General features: G+C 43.5%; 1 protein-coding gene across 1 annotated transcript in view; it reads left to right on the top strand.

The window, feature by feature from the left end:
- Positions 1–27,416, top strand: part of adcy10 (adenylate cyclase 10) — a 78,535-nt gene that overhangs the window by 3,808 nt on the left and 47,311 nt on the right. The window contains exons 3-19 of the mRNA XM_033023491.1: positions 2,283–2,321; positions 3,109–3,252; positions 4,071–4,276; positions 5,517–5,613; positions 5,714–5,802; positions 7,120–7,311; positions 7,869–7,987; positions 10,413–10,489; positions 11,181–11,370; positions 12,835–12,890; positions 14,590–14,761; positions 17,228–17,420; positions 20,243–20,329; positions 21,968–22,248; positions 23,888–24,106; positions 26,146–26,150; positions 26,457–26,621. Coding sequence (XP_032879382.1) covers positions 2,283–2,321; positions 3,109–3,252; positions 4,071–4,276; positions 5,517–5,613; positions 5,714–5,802; positions 7,120–7,311; positions 7,869–7,987; positions 10,413–10,489; positions 11,181–11,370; positions 12,835–12,890; positions 14,590–14,761; positions 17,228–17,420; positions 20,243–20,329; positions 21,968–22,248; positions 23,888–24,106; positions 26,146–26,150; positions 26,457–26,621 — 2,331 coding nt within the window. The remainder of the gene's footprint in view (positions 1–2,282; positions 2,322–3,108; positions 3,253–4,070; positions 4,277–5,516; positions 5,614–5,713; positions 5,803–7,119; positions 7,312–7,868; positions 7,988–10,412; positions 10,490–11,180; positions 11,371–12,834; positions 12,891–14,589; positions 14,762–17,227; positions 17,421–20,242; positions 20,330–21,967; positions 22,249–23,887; positions 24,107–26,145; positions 26,151–26,456; positions 26,622–27,416) is intronic.

Below are 27,416 nucleotides of genomic sequence, written 5' to 3'. Positions count from 1 at the left end.
GTTAAAATGTCGTCATAATTTCTTTGTCTTTTTCATACCTAACGAATACCAAAAGATTTGCAAAATTCGCAATGTCAGTGGATTCGTCCGCCTGTAATGCATAATAACGATTCTGACAGATGTTGGACAATAATATTTGTATTATATTTTCAGCCAATTTGGTGATTCTTCGATGAACAGTATTATTTGAGAGACAAATACGATCAAAAGACCTTTTTGCGTCGTCTCCGATCATTACTTCTGCCATTATCTTTGCTGCAGGCTTGACCAAGGTTTCGCCAATTGTCTCCGGTGCCCCATTTTTTGCTATTAAGAGCGACACCATATATGAGGCTAATAAGGCTTTTTTATTCTCAATTCCTGTCAGGCACCACATTATTTTCTGAGGGTTTTTTTAATCTTTAAGTTTCTTCTCAAAACATTTCACAGGTTTGTCTTTCTATTCGATATATTTCGATTCAAAATGGTGCTTCAAGTTGGAAGGCTTCATACTCTCATTTGTTAAAATGTCATGACAAATAACACATAATGGAGCCGGTTCTGGATAGGCTGGGTGAGTGGGCAAATGTTTGGCAGATGCAGTATAATGTGGATAAATGTGAGGTTATCCATTTTGGTGGCAAAAACAGGAAAGCAGACTATTATCTAAATGGTGGCCGACTAGGAAAAGGGGAGATGCAGCGAGACCTGGGTGTCATGGTACACCAGTCATTGAAAGTAGGCATGCAGGTGCAGCAGGCAGTGAAGAAAGCGAATGGTATGTTAGCTTTCATAGCAAAAGGATTTGAGTATAGGAGCAGGGAGGTTCTACTGCAGTTGTACAGGGCCTTGGTGAGACCACACCTGGAGTATTGCGTACAGTTTTGGTCTCCAAATCTGAGGAAGGACATTATTGCCATAGAGGGAGTGCAGAGAAGGTTCACCAGACTGATTCCTGGGATGTCAGGACTGTCTTATGAAGAAAGACTGGATAGACTTGGTTTATACTCTCTAGAATTTAGGAGATTGAGAGGGGATCTTATAGAAACTTACAAAATTCTTGAGGGGTTGGACAGGCTAGATGCAGGAGGATTGTTCCCGATGTTGGGGAAGTCCAGGACAAGGGGTCACAGCTTAAGGATAAGGCGGAAATCCTTTAAAACCGAGATGAGAAGAACTTTTTTCACACAGAGAGTGGTGAATCTCTGGAACTCTCTGCCACAGAGGGTAGTCGAGGCCAGTTCATTGGCTATATTTAAGAGGGAGTTAGATGTGGCCCTTGTGGCTAAGGGGATCAGAGGGTATGGAGAGAAGGCAGGTACGGGATACTGAGTTGGATGATCAGCCATGATCATATTGAATGGCGGTGCAGGCTCGAAGGGCCGAATGGCCTACTCCTGCACCTAATTTCTATGTTTCTATGTTTCATCTTCACCTCACGTCCTTGAAAATGCATATTTCAAGTAATTTACATCGTACTTATGAAGTTTCTTTGCCATCTTCTTAGTTGGTCCTTTAGAGATGTCAGGTGGCACACCCTTCTCAATTTCAATACATTCATTTGGTCCAGATATATCAACGTTTTCTCATTGTCTGCTGCTACTTCTATCTTCCTTATGGCTCTCTTTTGTGCATTTTAGACACCCTGTTTTTAACCAATGATCCATAATTGAGAATTTAAGGGCTAGAAAGGCATTTACCCACGACCATATGATTACTCTTTCTTAGTCGCTGACGCACATGAATAGCAAACCATTCGGGCAAGTGAGACTATACGAAAATTTACGAGTTGCGCGGGAGTCTGCAAACTAACCAAATGCAGCAGCTATCACAACTTGAGTAGGAGAATTCATACGAAATATATAATTTATTTGCAAATACGTATGTATAAAATAATTTGTAACCACAGTATGTTTTTTCTAATAATAATTCTGTTTCAGTAGTACATAGCTTAAAATTGCCGCATACCCCCCTGAAGACCTACCACTGGGGGTATGCGTACCCCACTTTGGGAAACACTGTTCTAGCTTATGGAAGGGACCATACAGAAGCCTGATAATAGAGGGGAAGCTGGTCCTGAGTCTTGTGGTGTGCGTTTTTAAGATAACATAGAACTAAAGGGTGATCGATGGTTAGCATAGACTTGATGGGCTGAAGGGCCTGTTTTCCTGCTATTTCTTTCCCAAAAATAATCCACCCTCTATTGATAGCTTTTAAGTAAGGCAAAGTGTAGTGATGTGGCTAATTAGTTTTGTTCATCATAACTATTCCAAATAATGCTTATTAATCCTAATATCTTTTAGATATTCTTCGAGCAGGGGGAGACATTGTGAACTACGCAGGTAAGAAGTTGTAAATTAACATTTTTTGAAATTTGGTGATTATTTCAATTGTTCAATGGGTTGTCATTATCACATGCGCGGAGGTACAGTGACATTTTTGTTTTGCATACAGTTCAGTAAACTATCACCATACATAAATAAAATCCCGGATTGAGTACAGAGTGTTTAGAAACAGCCCACTGAGATCATGTACATGAGTCGCCGGCCGGGTTTAGGTGCCATTTCACAGACCCAGCTGAAGCTGGCCACAGAGGCCTGTTGCAGCCGTTGCCTCCACCTGGATCGTCCCTCTCCTCACCCGGCCACCTTCAGCCTTTGTGCCATCACCCACTCCCTCCACCCTCCTCTCTGGTTCTCTGGGACAAGCAGGGGCCGGGCTCGACGGCTTCCCTCTCCGGGCGCGTTCCCCATTCATAGTCATAGAGTGATACAGTGTGGAAACAGGCCCTTCGGCCCAACTTGCCCATACTGACCAACATGTCCCATCTACACTAGTCCCACGTTTGGCCCATATCCCTCTAAACCTATCCTATCCATGTACCTGTCTAAATGTTTTTTATACATTGCAATAGTCCCTTCCTCAACTACCTCCTCCGGCAGCTCGTTCCATACACCCACCACCCTTTGTGTAAAAAAGTTGCCCCTCAGGGTCCTCTTTGTGTAGAGGTTACGCCTCAGGGTGGGCCAGCCAGGCCTGCTGTTGGGGTATAGCTGCGGCCCGACGGGTGATTTTTGGATGGCTCCACGGAATGGTTCTTTACTGTGCCTCCATTTTGTGTCTTCACAGGTGATGCGATGTTGGCATTGTGGAGAGAACACAGGAAAGAGCTGAGTGAGGTGCTCTCCTTGGCTGTGAAATGCAGCCTGAATATACAGGACAAATGCGACAACAGGGAAACGGAAGTAGGGGTGAAGCTCAGAGTAAAAATAGGTAATCTCCAATTTAGTTTAGTTTAGAAATACAGCATGGACACATGCCAATTAAAAAAAACATTTCAACAGGTACATGTGTGAGAAAGAACTACAGTTGCTGGTTTATGCCAAAGATAGGCACAGTGCACTGGAGTAACTCAGCGGGTCAGGAACAGGTAATGCTTTGGGTCAGGACCCTTCTTCAGACTGAAAGTAGAGGGGGGGGGGGGGGGGGGGTGGGTACTGGAGGTAGGAAAAGGCCAGAACAAATCAGGGCTGCAAGATATTCCAATACTGACCTTATGTAGGAAGGAACTGCAGATGCTGGTTTAAACCGAAGATAGACACAAAATTCTGGAGTAACTCTGCAGGACAGGCAGCATCTCGGACCTGGGCCTCCTCCACTGTCAGAGTGAGGCCTCATGCAAGCTGGAGGATCAGCACCTCATATTTCGTTTGGGCAACTTACAACCCAGCAGTATGAACGCTGATTTCTCTAATTTCAAGTAACCCCTGCATTCCCTCCACCTCCACCTCCACCTCCCCCCCCCCTCCCCCCCCCACCCCCTCCCCACCTCCCTCTCCCGTTCCTAGTCATCCTACCAGTTCTACTGTTCTCATGTCTGCATCCCATCATTATCATGTCTTCCCTAGCCAACAATGAGCCATTGTGGGCTCCATTCGTCCTTGGTCATCTGTTGTGCACCCAGATTTGTTCTGGCCTTTCCCTCCCTCCAGTTCCACTCTATCCGGGCCTTTAAGCACCCTCGAAATTTCAACATGAGTGAGTTTTGAAGTAACGATGATGAACTCACAGTCTTTGTTATTTCTTTGCAGGTATTTCAGCAGGGAAGCTTTCCAAAGTGGTGATGGGAGACGAGGATTCCCGTTACTATGCATTAATAGGGCGAGCAATCGATGAAGTTCGTAAAGCTGAAGGACTTGCTTCAGCCAATACTGTGATTTTATCCCCAAATGCCTGGGAGCTGTGTGACCGATCCAATATTGTCGTCGAGAAGATCGAGAATGAACGAGCTGTAAAAGTACGTTCAATATTTCTCACTAAATTACAGACCTGATATAGATTTCACTTTATTATTCTCATGTGTAGTGAAAAGCTTTGTTTCTTATCCAATCACATCAGATAATACCATATTGAAGCAACGACCAAGAAAGCACACCAACGCCTCTACTTCCTTAGAAGGCTTAGGAAGTTTGGCATGTCCCCTACAACTCCCACCAACTTCTACAGATGCACCATAGAAATAATTTTATCAGGATGCATCACAGCTTGGTTTGGGAACAGCTCCATCCAAAACCGCAATAAATTTTCAACGAATTGCGGACGCAACCCAGACCATCACACCAACCATCCTCCCTTCTATTGACTCAATTTATACCTCACGCTGCCTCAGCAAGGCCAGCAACATAATCAAGGATGAGTCGCACCCTGGCCACTCCATCTTCTCTCCTCTCCCATCAAGCAAAAGGTATAGATGTGTGAAAATGCACACTACCGGAATCAGGGACAGTTTTTTCCCAGCTGTTATTTGGCAACTGAATCATCCCACCACAACCAGAGAGCAGTGTTGAACTACTATCTACAGCTTTGGTGACCCTTGAACTATCCTTGATCGGACTTTGCTGGCTTTACCTTGCACTAAACGTTATTCCCTTATCATGTATCTATACACTGTAAATGGATTGATTGTAATCATGTATTGTCTTTCTGCTGACTGGTTAGCATGCAACAAATGCTTTTCACTGTACCTCGGTACACATGACAATAAAAAAAGCTAGCTAACTAACTATACATAAATACAATCAGAAACTCAAGCACAACAGATACAGAATGCAGATCATAGTTCTCAGCATTGTAGCACATCAGTTCAGTAGACCATAAGACATAAGAGCAGAATTAGGCCATTCGTCCCATCGAGTCTACTCCACCATTCAATCATAGTTGACCTGTTTTTCCCTCTCAACCACATTCTCTTGCCTTCTCCCCATAACCTTTAACGCCCAAATCAAAAACCTATCAATCTCTGGCATAAAAATACTCAATGAGTGAATGGCCTAAATCCTACGCCCTATGGTTTTATGGAGAAGGCAGCGGAGATTTTCACATGTTTAATTTAAAATGGAGTTACACCTGCTGCATTTTAAATGTAGCCATAACAATGTTAACAAATGTTGGCAATACAAAAGGAAGCTGTCTATTGATTTAAGCCACAAGTACGTTTACAGAGTACGTTAACATGTTAAAATGTTCTTTTAATGCAGGTGCGTTATATAAAGAGAGATCCTCGCTTTTCAGTTGATGCGTACGTGAGAAAATGTGGGACCCACTTGGAATATCAAGAAGTTGGTGTCAGTAAAAGTATGTTCATTCTCTTGGCGCTAGTTTTCACGGGTGCTCAGCTACCAAGATTAGGGCATTTCCTGTGTTCGCAAGAAACTGACTTTAGATTCATTTACAGAGGCAATAAGGAAAACATCAAGATTACTGCCAAATGCACAGCTCGAATCTGTGCTACGTAAATATCTGCTGAAAACTGTTTTACTTAAGGTACAAAATATTAATGCCATCATTTATGTCTAGAACCAGTTTAGAGTTTAAAAGTGCAGCATGGAAACAAACCATCGGCCCACCGAGCCCAGGGTGAATGCATAGGGTCTTTGGAGTAGTTGGATCTTTTGTGAACTAAAATTGTGGAACATAAACTTTGTTCTGCATTTTATAAGGATTCGAGGGCCTGAGCGAGAGGGAGAAGTTGAGCAGGCTAGGACTTTATTCCTTGAAGCACAGGAGACTGGTAGGTGATCTTCGGTATAAAATCGTGAGGGGAATAGATGCACAGAGTCTTTTATGCAGAGTAGGGGAATCAAGAACCATTGGACATGGGTTTAAGGTGAGAGGAGAAAGATTTAATATGAACCCGGGGGGGCAACTTTTTTCACACAGAAGGTGGTGGGTATATTAAACAAGCAGCCAGAGGAGATAGGTGAGACAGGTAGTATAACAACTTTTATAAGGCCTTTGGACAGGTGCATGGATAGGAAAGGTTTAGAGGGATATGGGCCAAACGCAGGCTGGTGGGACTAGTGTTGGTCAGCATGGCCAGGTTGTGCCGAAGAGCCTGTTTCTGTGCTGTATGACTTTGAAACTTTGAAATCTCTTTCTATCCTTCTTCGAATTCACATTCCTGCACAGCTTATTGTTGTCAGTTCAGAGTATTTTACCCAGGCTAGGGGAATCAAGAGCCATAGGTATAAGGTGAGGGGAGAAAGATTTAATAGGAAACATGTACTTCGAGGCAATTTTTTCATTCAGAGGATGGTGTGTATATGGAACGAGCTGCCAGAGATGGTAGGAGAGGCAGGCGCAATAGCAAGACATTTGGACAGGTACATGGATAGGAAAGGTTTAGAGGGATGAGGGACAAACAGGTGAAAATGGGGCCAGCATAGATGGGGCATTTTGGTCAGCATGAACGAGTTGACTGAAGGACTTGTTTCCCTGCCGTATGTTTAATTTAGTTTAGAGATACAGCATGGTAACAGGCCCTTCGTCCAACCGGGTTGATGCCGACTAGTTCTATCCTACACGCTAAGGACAATTTACAGGGGACCAATTAACCTACAAACCTGCACTTCTTTGGGATGTGGGAGTACCCAGAGAAAACCCACGTGGGTCACGGGAAGAACATACAAACTCCGTACAGACAGCACCTGAGGTTAGGTACGAACCCGGGTCTCTGGCGCTGAGTGGTAGTGGCTCTACTGCTGCGCCACTGTGATGCCTATGTCTCTCTGATTCTAATATGAAAGCCCTATCTTTTTTAAGTTGCACCATTTAACCGAGTGAATTTTTGTCGATGTTTAGATTGATGATGCTGTACCGCTGGATTATTTGTCTGAAATGCGACCTGCAACGGTGGTGTTTGTGAACCTGCAGTTTGTGGAAAATGCAACCATGTACCATCAATGCCAATCCATTCAGGCTTGCTGTGTTGGAATCAACAACGAATTCAGAAACTATCAGGGGAGGATAAATAAAGTCTTTATGTTTGACAAAGTAAGTAGCCAGCAGATGGCACTAACAGGTTAGTCCAGAGATACAACATAGAAACAAGCCTTCCGGCCCATCGAATCCACAACTTGAATCCATCCTTGGTAAATATCCCCTGAAAACAGTTTTACTTAGAGCCATAGAGCCATAGGGAAATCAAAGACAAGAGGACATAGGTTTAAGGTGATAGGGGAAAGATTTAATAGGAACATTTTTCACATGAAGGGTGACTTTTTCACACAAAGGGTGGTGGGTGTATGGAACAAGCTGCCAGAGGAGATAGTTGCGCAGGCACTATCACAAGAGTTAATAAACATTCAGACAGGTACATGGATCGGATAGATTTAGAGAGATATGGGCAAATTGCAGGCATGTGGGTTTAGAGCAGAAGGAGCATGTTGGTCCGCGTGGGCAAGTTGGGCGGAAGGGCATGTGTGCACGCCGTATGACTCTATGCATCTATAACAGAGGGCTATCGGTTCACAGTGCAGGTCAGTTGTAAAACATGTGCTTAAATCCAGTTGTGACAATCATGCTTGTAACACGTATGTTATTAATTTAAGGGATGTACATTTCTTTGTGCTTTTGGTCTTCCTGGTGACAAAGGAGAAGATGAATGTGGAAATGCTTTACAGTGTTCCCACAATGTCCATGAGTTCTGCAATAAATTGCGATACGTCAGGTAAGCATTCAGCTTAGAGTCATAGAGTGATACAGTGTGGAAACAGGCCCTTTGACCCAATTTGCCCACACCGGCCACATGTCCCAGCTACGCTAGTCCCACCTGCCAGCATTTGGTCCATATCCCTTCAAACCAGTCCTATCCATGTTCCTGTATAACTGTTTCTTAAATGTTGGGATTGTCCCTGCCTCAACTACCTCCTCTGGCACTTGTAGAAAACTAGTTTGTAAAAAATGGTGGTGAGACTACATTTGGAGTATTGTCTTCAGTTTTGGTCACCCAGCTATTGGAAGGATGTCGTTAAGCTGGAAAGAATGCAAAGAAGATTTTTGAGGATGTGGCCTGGAATCAAGGGCCTAAGCTACAATGAGAGGTTGGGCAGGCTAGGGCTTTACTCCTTGGAGTGCAGGAGTATTAGGGGTGATCTTATAGAGGTGTATAATATCATGAGCCAAATAGATAGGGTGAATGCAGTGGGAAACATGGATAGGTGACATTTTGGCTTTGGAGTTTTCTTTAGTAAGGTACAACACATGAACATTAATTTTGGCGACACAATGGTGCAGCTGGTAGAACCACTGCCTCACAATGCCAGACACCTGGGATCGAACCTGACCTCAGGTGCTTTCCGTGTGGAGTTTGAATGTTCTCCTTATGACCACATGGGTTTCCTCCCACATCCCAAAGACGTGCGGGTTTATAGGTTAAGATAAAGATTTTGCCCAGAGTGTGTAGGGACTAACATGAACGGGTGATCAATGGTTGGCGTGGACTTAGTGGACCAAATGGCCCGTTTCCATGCTGTATCTCTAAACTAAACTAACAAGCCCTTTGGCCGCCAATGTCCATGCTGGTAATGATGCCAAGATTCATGTTCATAAATCATGGGAGCGGAATTAGACCATTCGGCCCATCGAGTCCCCTCTGCCTTTGAATCACGGCTGATCTGTCTTTCCCTCTCAAACTCATTGTCCTGCCGTCTCCCCAAAACTTTTGATAAACTAATCTCTGCTTGCACAAGACCCATGTCCTTCTGGTCATTTTGAGAGACCTTTAGATGGGCAGCGGGATAGGCAATGCTTAGAAGGAAACAGACCTAAATGTGGACTCTTGAGATTACTGTATGAATGAATGATACTTCTATTGTCAAATGTACCTAGGGTGCCTAGGTACAGAGCAAAGCTTTGTTTTGCATACAACCTAGCAGGGGCGGAAATTCATATCAATACATGGGGGGGGCCACAATTTCTTGGTGGCCGCGCACACGTGCACACACACACACGCAAGACTTCGGAAGCTTCGGCCGTGGGCCCTGTGGACGGTAACATTGGGAACTGATCTGGTTGGTAACCGACTCCAAACTCCAGCAACAGCAGCTTTGTCCACCTCGAATCGTGGGGCTTGAATCGGCCCGTTCGCAGGACCTTTCATCGCCCGGCGCAGCTTAAAATCAGCTGGCGGGGGCTTCAACATCCGGAGCCTCGATCATCTCGACAGTTTGATTTTAAGCCATGCCGGGTGATGAAAGGAACTGCATACCGGCCGATTCAGCCCTTAGAAAGCGTCTGATACCCGCTTGAATCTTTCAAAAGCTACAATGTGATAAATAACACTTAAACAAATAAAACTGAAGCAAATAAAGGCAAACAGAAGAACCAACCTTGGAGGGGGGAGAGAGTGAGAGAGTGAGAGATGGGGGGAAAAATACTAATTAACGTGAGTGACCGTGAATGAGGGACTTACCTGCAAGCCAGCCAGAAAACCCGTTCAACCGGAGCCCTTAATGACCTGACCTGTTTAAATCCGTTACCCGTTTAAATCTTTCCCATCCACCAATCCATACAATTAGTTCAAATGGTAATTGTACCCGCCTCAGACAGCTTTAAGAAATTCTCCGTGAATACCCCCAGTAATACTTGAAGGTCAAAACACAACTGGTGACACATCGTGTTAATACGATGTTAATAGAAACATTTAACAAGGGCTTAACAGTGACACCCCCACTGTCTCACGGAAAGCGGAGGATTGAATAGATTTTTTCACCAAATTTCTAAATCCGGATTATAAAACGGGGGGGGGGGGGGGGGGGGGGGGGGGATTGTCCCACACCTCTCAAAACATGGAAGGGACATGCCCTCCATCCTCCCCCCCAGGATTTCTGCTCATGCAACCTAGGCAGTACACAAGGGTCGACACCCGTCTGGCGCCAACAAAGTTACAAAAACACTGAACTGTCGCCGCACATGGCAATAGGACACCCCCCCCCAACCCACCTCACCCCAACCCGCCGGTCCCCCCATTGTTCCTAGCGGTCCCATGCTGGGACCCCCCAGGTAGATAGGTCCCATCAGTGTGGATATGGTGGGCGGAGGGGTTGGTTTCTATGCTGTGCATCTCTGTGACTCTATGCATTCCCATATTTCAGTGTAACTTCAATCGGCGTGGCCAGTGGCCCTTTATTCTGTGGAGTCGTTGGGCATCCTCTACGCCATGAGTACACAGGTAAGCAGACGCCTTTCGTCAAGTTATATTAGCCAAAGGTAGCAGGTGTTGTCCGGAGATAGGCACAGAGTGCTGGAGTAACTCAGCGTTAAAAGGATGGGTGACGTTTCGGGTCAGGATCCTTCTGACGTCTGATGAAGGGTCCCGACCCCAACATCACCAACCCTTCGTCCCCAGGGTTGCTGCCTGGCCCGCTGAGTTACTCCAGCACTTTGTGTCTATCTTTGATATAAACCAGTATCTGCAGTTTCGTTCTACACATTTTAGCAGGTTTTGTGTTGCCAATTTCTTGTTTTACTTATTTAATTTAGTTTATTTAGTTTATTATTGTCATGTTTACCGAGGTACAGTCAAAAGCCTTTTGTTGCATACTGCTATGGCGCCAGAGACACGGGATCGATCCTAACTATGGGTGCTGTCTATACAGAGTTTGCACGTTCTCCCTGTGACCTTGTGGGTTTTCTTTGATGCTCCGGTTTCCTCCCACATTCCAGAGACATGCAGGTTTGTAGGTTCATTGGCTTCAGTAAATTGTACCTTGTGTGTCGGACAGTGCTCGTGTGAATGGCTGGTCATTGGTTGGCATGGGCTCGGTGGGCCCGAAGGGCCTGTTTCTTAAAAACTAAACTAAACTAAATGTATGCAATGATAATTGTAAGAAGTAATTTTTATGTCATTTCTCATTGAAAAGTGATTGGTCGGAAAGTGAATCTGGCTGCACGCTTGATGATGACTTATCCAGGAATGGTCTCCTGTGATGAAGAGACTCACTACCATGCCAAGATGCCTTCTTCCTACTTCATTGAACTTCCCAAGCGAGCTATGAAAGGCGTAGCTAACCCAGGCACTATCTACCAGTACCTGTCCAAGAAACATCAGAAGTAAGTCATCGTTTGACTACTTACACAATGATGAAAGGCCTAGAGAGAGTGGATGTGGAGAAGATGTTTCCATGAGTGGGAGAGTCTAGGACCAGAGGGCATAACCTCAAATAAAAAGGATGCACGTTTCGAATGGAGATGACAAAGGATTTCTTTAGCCAGGGTGATGAATCTATCTAATTCATTGCCTCAGACAGAGGTGGAGGACAGGTCATTGAGTGTTATTAAAGCGGAGATTGATAGGGTCTTGATTAGTAAGGGTGTCAAGGATTAAGGGGGAAATGGGGTTGAGAGGGGAAATTGATCAGCCATGGCCGAATGGTGGAGTAGACTCTATGGACTGAATCACCTAATTCTGCTCCGATGACATGAACATATGACCTATGAACTGACAACAATAAACTCTGTAGGATTGTGTGAAATAAGTTGCCCCTCAGGTTCCTATTAAATCTTCCCCCCGCTCACATTAAATCCATGTCTTATGGTTTTTGATTCCCATACTCTGGATAAAGGACTGTGCATTTGCTCTATCGATTCCTTTCATGATCTTCTACACATCAATAAGATCACCCCTTATCTTCTCATGCTCCAAGGAATACAGTCCTAGCCTGCCCAACATATTCATAAAAGGCAGTAAAAAGTTGTTGTTCCACAATTTTAGTTCTCAAAATATCCAACTACTCCTGAGGAGAGGACACAAACTTAACAGGTCTGAAGAAGGGTTTCGGCCCGAAACGTCGCCTATTTCCTTCGCTCCATAGATCCTGCTGCACCCGCTGAGTTTCCCCAGCAATTTTGTGTACCTTCGATATTCCAGCATCTGCAGCTCTTTTTTGAACAAGTTAGACAGCAACTTGGCAGCACAGTGGCAGAGCAGTTGAGTTGCTGCCTCACAGCACCAGAGACCTAGGTTCAATCCTGACTATGGATGCTGTCTGTATGGAGTTTGTGCCTTCTCCCCGTGACCATGTGGGTTTTCCCCGGGTGCTCCGGTTTCCTCCCACATCCCAAAGACTTGCAGGTTTGCAGGTTAATTGGCTTCTGTAAATTGTCTCCTGGTGAGTAGGATAGAACTAGTGTATGGGTGATCGCTGGTCGGCAAGGACTCAGTGGACTGATGAAGACATTTCCACGCTGCATCTCTAAATACTAAATACTAAAAACTATTTCTATTTAACTATTTATTTCTTCGTTGGTGCTGCCTGCTCTGTGGAGTACTTCCAACTTTTGCTTTATTGTATTATAAAAAATTATTCCGTTCAATATAGTGTATCATTAACGCATTACAATAGCATGAATTAATTATTGTGTTCATTATAATTACTAATAGTGCAAGCCCGCTGGTGAGCTTAGGGTTTGCTTGAGCATCTTGATCAACTAACAATATCAGTTGAAAGATAATTAATTGCTTATGTTATAAGACTAACAATAAATCATTTTAGGCTCCTTGTATATTTTCCTTAGAATACTTGGAAAACCTCGAATCTCCGTTGAAAAAGATGAAGATTATCCTCTTTTGGGTGAGTTCATGTTAACCAAATTTCAAAACACGGGAAGTATCTTATTGATTTTGTTTAGAGATACAGCACAGGCACAGCCACACTGTTAGATAGACACAAAGTGCTGGCGAAACTCAGCGGATCAGGCAGCATCTCTGGAGAAAAAAGATGGGTGACGTATCGGGATCCTTCTTCAACTGATCGAGTCCAAGCCGTCCATCGATCATCCATGGGTTTTTAGATTATAGTTTAATTTAGTTTAGTTCAACTTTAGTTTAGTTTAGTCTAAACTAAACTAAAAATCAGTATGATTATTGCCATGCATAATGACAATCCCCCCAAAAAATCCATGCATAGGAACAGCCCATTAAATCCATATGCAGTGGATGCCAGATTTTGGTGCCATTTTACACAGTGCAAGCTGCTGCTGGCCATAAAGGCCAGCTGAACCCTTGCATACCTTCTCCCTCCCACCTTCCACCACCCTAGTCGTCTTGCCAGTTACACCGTTCACATCTATATACCCCTTCGTTGTCACCTCTTCCACAGCCAACAATGGATCATTGTGGGCTCCATCTTTCCTTGGTCATTGTGCCAACTCTGATTTGATCTGAGCATTTTCTATTTTCCCTCTCCCCTAGCTCTCAGTCTGAGGAACGTCTGAGAGACTCGAAAGTCTGAGAGAAGTCTGAGAGACTCGAAACATTACCTATCCATGTTGTCCAGAGATGCTGCATGATCCATTGAGTTACTCCGGCATTTTGTGTCTATCTTTGGTGTAAACCAACATCTGCAGTTCCTTCCTACACATTGAACCTATGTCCCCTGGTTATTTATTCCATTACTCCGGGTAAAATCTGTGGAATCTATTGCCACAGATGGCCGTGGAGGCCGTTATTGTTAAGGTGGAGATTGACAAATTCTTGATAAGTAAAGGTGCTAGGGGTTATGGGGAGAAGTCAGGAGAATGGGGTTGAGAGGGAAAGATAGATCAGCCATGATTGAATGGCAGAGTAGACTTGATGGGCCGAATGGCCTAATTCTGCTTCTAGAACTTATGAAGAGACTCTACCCAATCTATAGAGTGTAGAAGCTGGGGTGTAATGTTAAAATTGTACAAGGCATTGGTGAGACCAAATCTGGAGTATGGTGTACAATTTTGGTCGCCCAATTATAGGAAGGATGTCAACAAAATAGAGAGAGTACAGAGGAGATTTACTAGAATGTTGCCTGGGTTTCAACAACTAAGTTACAGAGATAGGTTGAATAAGTTAGGTCTTTATTCTCTGGAGCGCAGAAGGTTAAGGGGGGACTTGATAGAGGTCTTTAAAATGATGAGAGGGATAGACAGAGTTGATGTGGACAAGCTTTTCCCTTTGAGAATAGGGAAGATTCAAACAAGAGGACATGACTTCAGAATTAAGGGACAGAAGTTTAGGGGTAACATGAGGGGGAACTTCTTTACTCAGAGAGTGGTAGCGGTGTGGAATGAGCTTCCAGTGGAAGTGGTGGCGGCAGGTTCGTTGGTATCATTTAAAAATAAATTGGATAGGCATATGGATGAGAAGGGAATGGAGGATTATGGTATGAGTGCAGGCAGGTGGGACTAAGGGAAAAAAGTTGTTCGGCACGGACTTGTAGGGCCGAGATGGCCTGTTTCCGTGCTGTAATTGTTATATGGTTATATGGTTATATTCCCCTCAATCTTTTTTTCTTTAAGGCCGAGAGAAGGAGATGAGAATTTTCCACAAGGCCATGACAAAGTTTGTAGCAGCAAAGGCCCAGCAATCCATGGACTGTTGCCAGGTGATCATGTACGAGGGAACCGTCGGCTATGGCAAAAGCCGACTCCTTGCCGAAATCATCCGTACATCACTAGCAGACGACGTGAGGTTAGTGGCTCAAAAGCAATTAATTCTTATCGAACAATACATTTGAATTAGGTATTACTTCAAATAAACAAAATTGATTTGTAGTCATAGAGTCATATAGCTGGAACCAGGCCCTTCGGCCCAACTCATCCATGCCAACCAAGATGCCCCACCTAAACTATTCCCATTTGGCCCATATCCCTCTAAACATTTCCTATCCATGTACCTGCCCAAATGTGTTTTAAATGGTGTTATAGTATCTGCCTCAACTATCTCATCTGACAGCTCATCCATATACCTACCACCCTCTGAGTGAAAAAAGTTGACCCTCAGGTTCCTATTAAATCTTTCTCATCTGAAACATGTCCTCAAGTTCACTCTATCTATTCCTCTCATGATCTTATACACCTCTATAAGATCACCCCTCAGTCTCATGCACTCCAAGGAATACAATCCTAGCCTCCCCAACCTCTCCCTATAGCTCAGGTCCTGGCAACATCATTGTAAATCTTTTCTGCACTTTTGTGCAAAGGTTAGTTATTTTTTAAAGAACAGAATTCTCAGAAGAATTTGTGAATGGGTAGGGCACCCTTGTGATAGCTAACCCCACCTCTCCAAACTTAGCTAGGTGTCGGGACTAATTAAACTTCTAGGGCATAGTTGCAACACATTGGCAAACAATCTGCATGAAAGTGGCAGAAGTAGCAACCAAACTCACTTTCAAATAAAACAGTTGTACAGTGTTGGTAAGGCTGGACTTGGAGTATTGTGTTCAGTTTTGGTTACCTTGCTATAGGAAGGATGTCAGTAAGCTGGAAAGAGTGCCGAGTAGATTTATGATGATGTTGCCAGGACTCGATGGCCTGAGCTACAGGGAGAGGTTGGGCAGGCTAGGACTTTATTCCTTGGAGTGCAGGAGGCTGTGGGATGAGCTCATATAAGCATACTAGACTAAGTGGGACCCGTTGGGTCCCATGTTCACACGGGAGGGCTGGTCCCCCAACGTAATATTCCACCTCTCCACCAATTCCAGTATTGCTGGCCAGTGGGGGGCTTTCTGGAGCGTTAGTATGGGTGTTGTGGGCCGAAGGGACTGATTTCCAGAGGGCTAGTATGGACATTGCGGGCCGAATGGATTCTTAGGCTGACAGCTCAGTCACTCAGGCCTGGTGGGCTGGTAGCTCAGTCACTCAGGCCTGGTGGGCTGGCAGCTCAGAAACTGCCAGAAATTCTGTCCAAAACAGGTGAGAGACTCTGTGAGAGAGAAGGGGGAAAAGGTGGAGAATCGATTTTAGACATTTTTCATCTTTTTCTGCAGATCACAGCAATGAAGGAGGAAAGACTATCCTGACCTGGATCTCACAGGGAGCAAATGAAGGGAGGGATAAAAATACTGGGGTGAGGTTTAATACTTGCAGGGGGAATACTTACTGATGGGCCAAAGCGACTCCTGGGCTAGTACAGGCCTGATGGGCTGAAGGGGGCTCTTTAAAAAAAAATCTGAGTGAAATCTCAGTGAAAGGCACTTTTTCTGGACTTTTCCTGGCCTGGCCCGGGTCTTTTGGGCCAAAATGCTTCACCTGGGCTAATACGGGCATTTTGGGCAAAAAGGACTGGTTTCTCAGCTAATAGGGCTGAAATTAGTGGTTTCAGGTAGGCCAAACAACTCACTTCATTTCATTTCCAATTGCATTGCATTTTCAAGCACAGGACAGGCCAAATAGCTCATTGCATTTTCATGTCACTTCCATTGCCATTGCAGTTTCAAGCACAGGGCAGGCTCAAGCCAAACAGCTGATTGCATTTTCATTTTATTTCCATTGCCATTGCACTTTCAAGCACAGGGCAGACCAAACAACTCATTTCATTTTCATTAAGGGCTAACAAATCATTTGTTGAAGTACATTGCATACTCACTAGGTTCCCAGCTCAGACAGAGAGACGTGACCTCTTCCTTGCCATCTTGCAGACAGACTGAGCCACGCCCACACTTCTGGGTTTTATAGTCCCTCCCCCTCCCACTGGAAGGGGTGTGGCCTTCATGGCGGTGATTGATAGGAGAGAGAATCTCAAGATTTTTTTAAACACTAATATGTTTTTTATTTTTCATCGATGGGAAAAATCCTCGGGGCCTGCGCAGCGGAGGAGGATTCTGAGTAAGATGGCCAAAGAATCACAGCCATATGTGGTAGCGTTTTTTCTAAAATCAAAGCACAGTGCAATCAGGAAGTGGTCAAGATGAGACTTTTAATTTGGAATAGAATAGATAGAGCAAACCTTTTACCCAGAGTAGGGGAATTAAGATCCCTACACTTAAACAGATACATGGATAGGAAAGCCTTTAAAATCAGGCAAATCTGAATAGGTTGGATGGGGCATCTTGGTCAGCATGGATGAGTTGGGCTGAGGGTCTGTTTCCGTGCTGTATGATTCTATGACTGGAATGAATTGATCCTTTAATTTCATTCTTTTTGGTGTCCGATACAGGGTGTTACCGTATGAATTGGGGAAAATGGACATTACTGAGCCCTATTATACTATTCAAACCATGATGGCATTACTACTGCAGGTGAACCACTGTAAAAGTTATGCGGAGCGAGAAAGAGTTTTATTGAGCAAGATTACAAAGCCAGAATTGGTGGAAGATTTATGTCTCTTAAATGATCTACTTTTTGTGAAGGTACAAAAATAATCTATCGCGAGCGAACATTAAACAATTGTACGACAAAATATAGAGACACAAGAAAACTGCAGATGCTGGAATCTTGAGCAAAACAAAGTGTGCTGGAGGAACTCTACAGGTCAGGCAGCATCTGTGGAGAAGGGCGTGGAACTAGTGTGAACGGGTGATCGATAGATGGCGCGGAATCGGTGGGCCGAAGGGTCTGTACATTGTATCAATTGCCATTTCTTTCATCCATGTTGTAGAAAAGAGGCAAGAATATTATTTTGTCAAAAGAATAAACGTTTTGTAGATTTCTTTGAAGAGCAGTGAGACTGATATTTTTGCCGGGAGCAGACAAACAAAGATGAATCAGTGAATCCTGCATATGAATGCAGAATCTAGCATTTTCCTTTGATATTTGTGTTACTATCAGCTGTGTGATGGGTTCACTATGGGAAGTACTTTAATGATGTATCTTCTTATCGTGAACAACTTGTTCCCACTTGACAATATCTACGTTGCATGTTTTTGAAATGTTGATAAGCAGTCTTTCTATCTCTTCTCCATGGGCGGGCACAGTGGCACAGTGGGTAGAGCCGCTGCCTTACAGCACCAGAGATCCGGGTTCGATCATGACCTCGGATGCTACTTGCATGTGCATGAGTTTGTACGTTCTCTCTGTGAACCTGTGTGGAGTTTGCACGTTCTCCTAGTGACCACATAGGTTTCCTCCCACATCCCAAAGACATGCGGGTTTGTGGGTTCAATGGCCCTCTGTAAATTGTCCCTAGCGTGTAGGAACTGGACGTAGAAGTGGGATAACATAGAACTAGTGTGAGCGGGTGATCGATGGTCGGCATGGATTTGGTGGGCATAAGGTTCTGTGCCTTTCAATCAATCAGTCATTCCACAGTAAAATCTATTCCAGTTATAATTGTGCTCTAACAACAGAGATTTTTCAGTAGACAAAAGCATGCCGGTACACATATCACAGTTATCTATCCGCTGCTGTACCTCAATTTGGTTATTTTTAGAAGGGGCAGTACATTATAGTTTGGGAGGCTAGACAATTGGTCATTTTGGGGAGGCTAAGAATGGAGCACAGGATGCTGAGGGGTGATCTTAGAGATGTGTATAAAATCATGAGGGGAATAGATAGAGTTAATGCACAGTCATTTTTTCCAGCGTAGAATCAAGAACTAGTATTTTCGCTTGGGCAGCTTACAACCCAACGGTATGATCATTGACTTCTCTAACTTCAAGTAACCCTTGCTTTCCCTCTCTTTCCATCCCTCTCCCATCCGAGTTCTCTGACTAGGTTTATTGTCATCCTGAATAAATGTATGCCTTGTGTCATCTTCCCCTCAGCTAAGTGATCTATTCTACATTTTCCTTGCTCCGTCCCCTTTGATCTGTCATTTTCACATCTTACCCTTCCAAATCTCTATATCTCCATCTCCCCGACTCATTCTGAAGGATCTCGACCCAAAACACCATCCATTTTTTCTATCCAGAGACCCTGCCTGCCCCGCTGAGTTACTCCAGCATTTTGTATCTATCTTCAAGAGTTAGAGGCCATAGGTTAAAGGTGAGCGGGGAATGGTTTAATAGGGTGACTTTTTCACTCAGAGGGTGATGGGTATATGGAAGGAGGTGCCAGAAGAGGTAGTCGAAGCAGGTACTATAACAACATTTAAAAGACCTTTGGGCAGGTACATGGATAGGAAAGGTTTAGAGGGATATGGATCAAGCAGGGACAAATGTGACTAGTGTAGATGGTCAGCATGGACTAACTGGGCCGAAGGACCTGTTTCCGTGTTGTGTGACTCTTGATCAAGTACAATCTTAGTTGGAAATTTAAACTAGGTACCAATGATCAAGTGGATGGAATGACTTGATAAGGTCCACATGGACAATTTTGTTTGTTTTAATGAGGTTCCAGACTAAGTTAAGCAAACAACTATTGTTTATTTTGATTAAGAAAAGAGGATAGACAAAGACTAATTGTCAGAAAATTAAACTTTTAAACAGTAGTTTAGACTGTTTCTTCTGCCGTGATAAAATGGTGAGGTTGGGAATTCTGTGCCTGGACAGTGAGTTCCATCACAGGACTAGTCAGGATGGAAAGCAATAAAAAGACACACAGTGCCGGAGTAACTTAGCGGGTCAGGCAGCATCAATGGAGAACATGGATAGACGATGTTTCAGTTCAGGACCCTTCTTCAGACTGACCCAACCATAATTCCAATATCTCTAATCTTTGTCCAACCATCTGCCTGTCAACCACCTTTCCTCCCTTATTTGTATTCACCACCCTAACCCTAATGCCAGGCTTTGTCCTGTCCCTCCACTCTCCCATCTTTTTTTCCTCTCCCCAACCACAATCAGCCTGAAACGGGACCAACCTGAAAGGCCACCTCTCTGTGTCCTCCAGAGATGCCGCCTGACCCGCTGAGTTACTCCAGCACTTTGTGTCTATCTTCTGTACTATTTAATCAAATGTTTCTGGACTTTATCTCCCACTAAACATTATTCCCTTCATACTGTGTCTGTACACTGTGGACAGCTCGATTGTAATCTTCTTGAAGTCTGAAGAATCAGTCTGAAGAAGGGTCCAGACCCTGAAAGGTCACTTGTCCATGTTCTCCAGAGATGCTGCTTGATCTGCTGGGTTACCCCTGGACTCTGTCTTTTTCAACAAGCTAGCATCTGCAGTTCCTTGTTCCTCCAGCAAAAAAATGCTTTCCATAGTGAAATATCTAATTGTAATCATGTTTTATGTTTGGACACAAAAAATGGTGGATGGGATAGTGTAATATCTTAATTTTGTTTCTCAGTTTCCAATTTCTGAAAGAGTATCTCTCATGGATAGTAGAACCAAGCACAGGACATTTCGAAATTATGTGATTTCTGTAATCAAACAGGTAACAATTGTTTAATGAGATTTTAAAAGCCAATGCATTTCTGGTCAAGAATTAAACAAATAGGCACAACAACTTCCTGGTTTATCTGAGCAATTCACTTCCTGTTACTGTGTTTGTTGGTACCTGTATCATTATTTCTGCTGGCATGCCCTTATCTTCAAGACATTAAGTATTTTAACCGGTGAATCAACAACATTAATTTGGAGCGACACAGTGGTGCAGCAGTAGAGTCGCTGCCTCATGGCACCAGAGACCAGGGTTCGATCCTGACTACGGGTGCTGCCTGTGCAGAGTTTGCACTTATTCCCTGTGACCGCATGGGTTTTCTCCGGGTGCTTTGGTTTCCTCTCACACTCCAAAGACATACAGGTTTGTAGGTTAATTGGCTTCTGTAAATTGTAAATTGCCCTAGTGTGTAGGATGGTGCTAGTGTATGGGGTTATTGCTGGTCAGCATGCACTCAGTGGGCTGAAGGGCTTGTTTCCGCACTGTATCTCTAAAGTTTAAAGTCTCTTAAGCGAATGCTTAAGTAATATTTAACCATATTTGTCAAATTAAAGCAATACTGACACAATACATAAGCATCAATTATTAAATTCCTGACAGTTCTTTGAAATCTGTTTATGATAGAAAAGACTTACATTTGCAACTAGTATCCTTCTTATAAGCTGGAAAGAATGTAGTGAAAATTTACGAGGACGTTGCCAGGACTCGTGCGCCTAAGCTATAGGAGAGGTTGGGCAGGTCAGGATTTTATTCCTTGGCTGAGGGTTGATCTTACAGAGATGTTTAAGATCATGAGGGGAATAAATAGGGTAATACACAGAGTCTTTTACCAGGGTAGAGGAATCAAGAGGCAGAGGAGACAGGTTTACGGTGAGAGGGGCAAGATTTAAATAAGATTCTTTCACTCAGAGAGTGGTGGGTTTATGGAAGAGGAGGCTGGCAGAGGAGGTAGTTGAGGCAAGTGCTATCAGAGTATTTACAATACCCTGGGCAGGTGCATAGATAGAAAAAGGTTAGAGGGATATGGACCAAGCACGGGCAAAGGGGACGAGCTTAGATCGGGCATTTTGGTCAGCATGGATGAGTTGGGCCGAAGGGCCAGTTTCCGCACTGTATGATTCTATGACAGATATTTAAAAAATAGGCTTAGATATCCAATGAGAGCAGATAATACTGTACATAAATACAATCAAGACCAACTCAAGAGCAAGAGGTAGAGCAAAGGGGAAGATACAGAGTGCAGAGTATATAGTAGTTCCCATCATTGTAGCGCATCAGTTCCAGCGACAAACTCCAATGCCCTCAATTGGGATAGAAGTGAATGGGACAGTACCCTGGCCTACTTTCTAGTTGTAGTTTAGTTTAATCTTGTCCATGTAAAGAGGTACAGTGAAAAGCTTTTGCGTGTTATCCAGTCAGCAGAAAGACTATACGTTTACAGTCAAGCCGTCCACAATGTACTGATACAGGATAAAGGGAATAACATTTAGTGCAAGACGCATTTGGAAAGACCATTCAGAAAAGTAATTACATTATAATAATTGTGATCTGATTGTTTGCAAGTAGATCAACTGAAGATAATTGACCAGCAGATGTATCTCTAATTGTCTATTTATGCCGTGCTCCCTGTAGAACGTTATAAGTGAAACGGTGTTGCTGGTCATCGATCAAGTCCAATATATTGACACGCCTTCATGGGAGCTTGTCCTGCAGATGCGTGCATCACTCCCGCTGTTTATGGTGATGGCGTTGCGACCATTTACAGTGGAGAAGCCGCCGTGCCAAGCCGCGATCATGGTCATGAGGAGCCAGAGAACGTCCTACGTGAAGCTGTCTGGCTTGGATCCAAGTATAATCCGCCCACTTGCCTGCCAGATCCTGGGCGTGATTAGTATCCCACGAGAGTTGGAAATGTAAGTACAAAACCCCACAGGACCTGTATTAGGCCGTTCTTTGGAAAGTGAACCAAAATGTAACACACGTGACCAGATGACCACATAAAGTAACACATTAAAACATTCTTGTAAAAGATTAATCTTATTCATTGCTATTTTCCTACCTAGAGAATTATAATGCATGTATGCTAAAGATATGAACATTCTAGCTTTTTTAAAATTCACAGTTTGTAAGATAAAACTGAGTTATGAAAAGAATGCCAGTTTCCTTCGTCTATGAATCTATGACTCTATGGAACATTTAGTCAGACATGTAACACACCTTCCCCTGTTTTATAATACCAAATGTAATAAACGGTGTTGCAACCTTTTAAAGTCTGAAGAAGGATCGTGACCTGAAACATCAACTGGCCATTCCATCTATAGATGCTGCCTGTCCCGATGAGTTCCTTCAGCAGGAGAGGAAAGGTTTTAAGGATATGGACAAAACACAGGCAAATGGGCCTAGCACAGATGGGCATGTTGGTCAGCAAGGATAAGTTGGGCCAAAGGGCCTGTTTCCTTGTTATGTGACTCTGTAAGGGGTGGCACGGGGACTGGGTTCAATCATGACCCTCAGCACTGTCTATGTGGAGTTTGCACGTTCTCCCTGTGACCGTGGGTTTCCTCCAGGTGCTCCGGTTTCCACCCACATCCCAAAGACATGTGGGATTTGTGGGATAATTGGCTCTGTAAATTGACCCAATTGTGTAGGGAGTGGATGAGAAAGTGGGATAATGTAGAAATAGTGTGAATGGGGGATCGATGGTCGGCGTGGACTCAGTGGGCCGATGAGCCTTTACTTTACACTTTAGACTTTATATACAGCATGGAAACAGGTCCTTTGGCCCACCGAGTCAATGGCGGCCAGCAATCATCCAGTACATTACTATATACTCCATTCCTACATACTAGAGACAATTTATATATTACTATATACTACATTCCTACATACTAGAGACAATTTACACCACAGAAGCCAATTAACCTACAAACCTGCACGTCTTTGGAGTGTGGGAGCACCCAGAGAAAACCCACGCAGTCACAGGGAATACGTACAAATTCCGTACAGACATCACCTGTAGTCGGGATCGAACCTGGGTCTCTGGCACTGTAAGGCAGCAACTCTACCGCTGCGCCACTTTGCCGCCTGTTACCATGCTGCATCTATTAAAAAATACCAGGACACATTGTGCTTTGCTCTAGATTCCAGTATCTGCTCTCTTGTGTGTCTCTCTGTAGCAAATTTAATTCTATTCCTTCGGTAAGTGTGACACGGTGGCACAGCGTTAGAGTACCTGCCTTACAGCGTCAAATACCCGGGTTCAATTCTGACTATGGGTACTGTCTGTACGGAGTTTGTACACTCTCCCTGTGATATGCGTGGGTTTTCCCCAGGCGCTCTGGTTTCCTCCCACACTCCAAAAACATGCAGGTTTGTGGGCTAATTGACTTAGGTAAAATTGTAAATTGTTCCGAGTGCGTAGGATAGTGTTAGTGCGCAGTGGATCGCTGGTCGGCGTGGACACGGTGGGCTGAAGGGCCTGTTTCCGCGCTTGTATCTCTAAAACTAAAACCTAAAAGTAAGGTTGTTGTTTTCCTTTGCACTGGGTGACAGGTTGCTGATGGAACGTAGTTACGGAGTTCCCTACTACTGTGAAGAGATACTCAGGAGTCTGTATTATAGCGACCTCATCGTGTTGGAACCCCTGGAGGAAGAGGATGAGGATGAGAGTGACATTGTACTCTCTAACGCCAGAACTAAGTTGCTCATGCAGCGTGAATCCACCTTCGGACAACCCCGTGAGTCAAAGCAGCAGAGGGAGTGGATAAGAAAGTGGGATAACATGGAACTAGTGTGAATGGATTATCAATGGTCAGTGTAGACTCGGAGTGCTGAAGGGCCTGTTTGCATGCTGTATCTCTAAATAAACTAAACTGAACTAAACCAAACAAAACTAAACTGAACTGAACTAAACCAAACTAAACTAAAGTTGCTCAAAAATGTTCTATTGTGCTCTTAAGCATTTTCAGGAATTTCTGTTGGAGATAATAGTCATAGAGTCATTCGGCCCAACTTGTTCATGTTGACCAAGATGGCCCATCCAGGCTTGTCCCAGTTGCCTGCGTTTAACACGTATCTCTCTGAACCTTTCCTAACCATGTACCTGTCCAAATGGCTTGAGGCTGGTTTTGTTTGCAGATGATACAAATATTTTTTGTTCTGGGGAAAATTTAAAACAGCTATTGGATAAAATAATAAAAGAAATGGGTAAATTGAAAATATGGTTTGATAGGAATAAAATTTCATTAAATCTGAGTAAAACTAAAATAATGTTATTTGGTAATTGTAGAATAAATACACTAGTAAGTATAAAGATAAATGGGGTGGAAGTTGAAAGAGTGCATGAAAATAAATTTCTTGGGGTTATAATTGACGATAAAATAAGCTGGAAATCACATATTAAACATGTAAAATTAAAATTGTCAAAAAGTATCTCTGTATTATACAAAGCCAAGCAAGCTCTGGATTACAAATCACTCCGTATTCTTTATTGTTCATTAATTTTACCCTACTTAAATTATTGTGCAGAAGTCTGGGGTAATAACTATAAAAATTCGATACACTCATTAACCATGATGCAAAAAAGAGCAATTCGTATTATCCATAATGCTAAGTATCTGGGTCATACGAATCCATTATTTTTAGAGTCAAAATTATTAAAATTAGAAGATTTGGTTACATTCAAAACAGCTCAGATAATGTTTAGGGCCAAAAATTAAAATTTACCTGGAAACATTCAAAAATTATTTAACGAGCGTGTGGGGGGTTACAATTTAAGAGGAATATTTAACTTTAAGAAACAAAGAGTCCGTACGACTAGAAAAACCTTTTGTATTTCGGTTTGTGGAGTAGGAGTGTGGAATAAATTGAACGGGGAATTAAAGCAATGCACAAACATGAATCATTTTTAAATGATATATAAAAAAATAATTTTCAAGGGGTACAGGGATGGAGGGGATGGTTGACAAGTGGGGGTTAATGTTTATCTATTGCTTTACTATTGTTTACTTATGTTTGGGTACTTCAGATATGAAGTTTGTATGTGCATAATAGTTGTATGTATATATATGTCTGTAGGTATTATGGGAAATTGCCTAGGGTAGTATTATTATTAATTAATTGATTTTTAAACATGGTAGAAGTGTTGGAGAAAAGGGGTGAGATTTAATAAGTTATTCTTCTTCTCACTCCTTTTCGAGCTTGTACAGACACATTGGAACTTTGCTTTTGTTCTTTTCATTGCTTTGTAAATATTGATTGTAATGTCCAATTGTTTGATAATTTCGATTTTGTTACTATTAATGTCTTTAATGTCTTTACTTGTTCCGAATAAATAAATAAATAAATAAATAAATAAATAAATAAATGTTGTTATAGTACCTGCCTCAACTACCTCCTCTGGCAACTTGTTTCATATGTTGAAATGTTGCCGCTCGAGTTCCTATTAAATCTTTCCCCTCACACCTGCCCAACCTCTCCCGATAGCCCAGATCCTCAAGTCCTGGCAACATCACAACTGCCAGGACTCGAGGGCCTGAGCTATAGGGAGAGGTTGGGCAGGCTACGACTTTATTTATTTGAGCGCAAGAGGCTGTGGGGTGATCTTATAGAGGTGTATAAGATCATGAGGGAAATATTTAGGGGAAATGCTCAGAGTCTTTTAGCCAGAGTAGGGGAAGCTAGAACCATAGTTTCAAGGTGAGGAGAGGAAAGATTTAATGTGAACCTGAGGGGTGACTTTTTTACATAGTGGGTGGTGGGTTTGTGTAATATGCCGCCAATGGGAGTAGTTGAGGCAGGTATATGGATAGGAAATGTTGAGAGGGAAATGGACCAAACACGGGCAGGTGGGAATACTGTAGATGGAGCATTCTTGCCGGCATGAACGAGTTGGGCCGAAGGGGCTGTTTCCATGCTGTGACTTCTTGACTCCAAATTATTTTTGTTTATTTCAAGTAATCCTTCATTTCAAATACATCGGTCAGTAATAAATTAAGTTGGGCCGAAGGGCCTGTGTAATGAGTCAGTGATAAAATTGACTGCACATAGTTACCTTCTAGTATTTACACTCCATATTTTAACGTCAGAATCTTTGCAACGTTTTATTTTTCTCATTCTAAAGGCAAAATATTAAGTTTTGCGGGAGGAGCAGGGGGGGTGGAGACGCAAAAGTGCCGAAAGGTGATAGCGCTGGATCAGAACGCAAAGGCCGGCAACCAACAGTTTATATGCAGTATCGGAGAAACCGTGAACCTACAGGAAATCACTATTCCACTTACACTGAAAGGTGAGTCTGTGGGGAACAACTATCTCTTGAGTACATGGACAGGAAAGGTTTGGAGGGCCATGGGCCAAACGCGGGCAGATGGGACAAGTTTAGTTTCGAGATACAGTGCGGAAACAGGCCCTTTGGCCCACTGAGTCTGCGCCGACCAGCGATCCCCGCACACTAGCACTTTCCTACATGCACTTGGGACAATTTATAATTTTACCAAGCCAATTAGCCTACAAACCTGTACACCTTTGGAGAGTGGGAGGAAACCAGAAATTCCGGAGAAAACCTACATGGTCACAGGGAGAAATTACAAACTCCATACAGAGAGCACCCGTAGTCAGGATCAAATCCGGCAGTAAGGCAGCAACTCTACCCTGCCCCACTGTGTCTGTAGATGGGGCATCTTAGTCGGCATGTACGAGTTGGGCTAAAGCTGATTGGAAAAGGCCAGCACAGTGGCGCAGCAGTAGAGTTGGTGCCTCACAGCGCCAGAGACCCCGGTTCAATCCTGACTATGGGTGCTGTCTGTGTAAAGTTTGCACATTCTCCCTGTGACCGCGTGGGTTTCCCCGAGTGCTCCAGTTTCCTCTCACATTTCAGACATACAGGTTTGTAGGTTAATCGGCTTTTGTAAATGGACTCTTATGAGTAGGCAGTGGATGAGAAAGTGAGATAACATAGAACTAGTGTGAACGGGTGATGGCCCAAGCCCCTACCGAGTCCGCACTGACCAGCGATCGCCCTGTATATTCGTACTATCCTACACACTAGGGACAATTTACAATTTACAGATATATACTTGCACTT

The sequence above is a fragment of the Amblyraja radiata genome, chromosome 7 (assembly GCF_010909765.2).
Source record: "Amblyraja radiata isolate CabotCenter1 chromosome 7, sAmbRad1.1.pri, whole genome shotgun sequence".
Classification (NCBI taxonomy): Eukaryota; Metazoa; Chordata; class Chondrichthyes; order Rajiformes; family Rajidae; genus Amblyraja; species Amblyraja radiata.
Note: the sequence above shows the minus strand (reverse complement) of the source record. Positions and strands in the feature narration are given on the sequence as shown.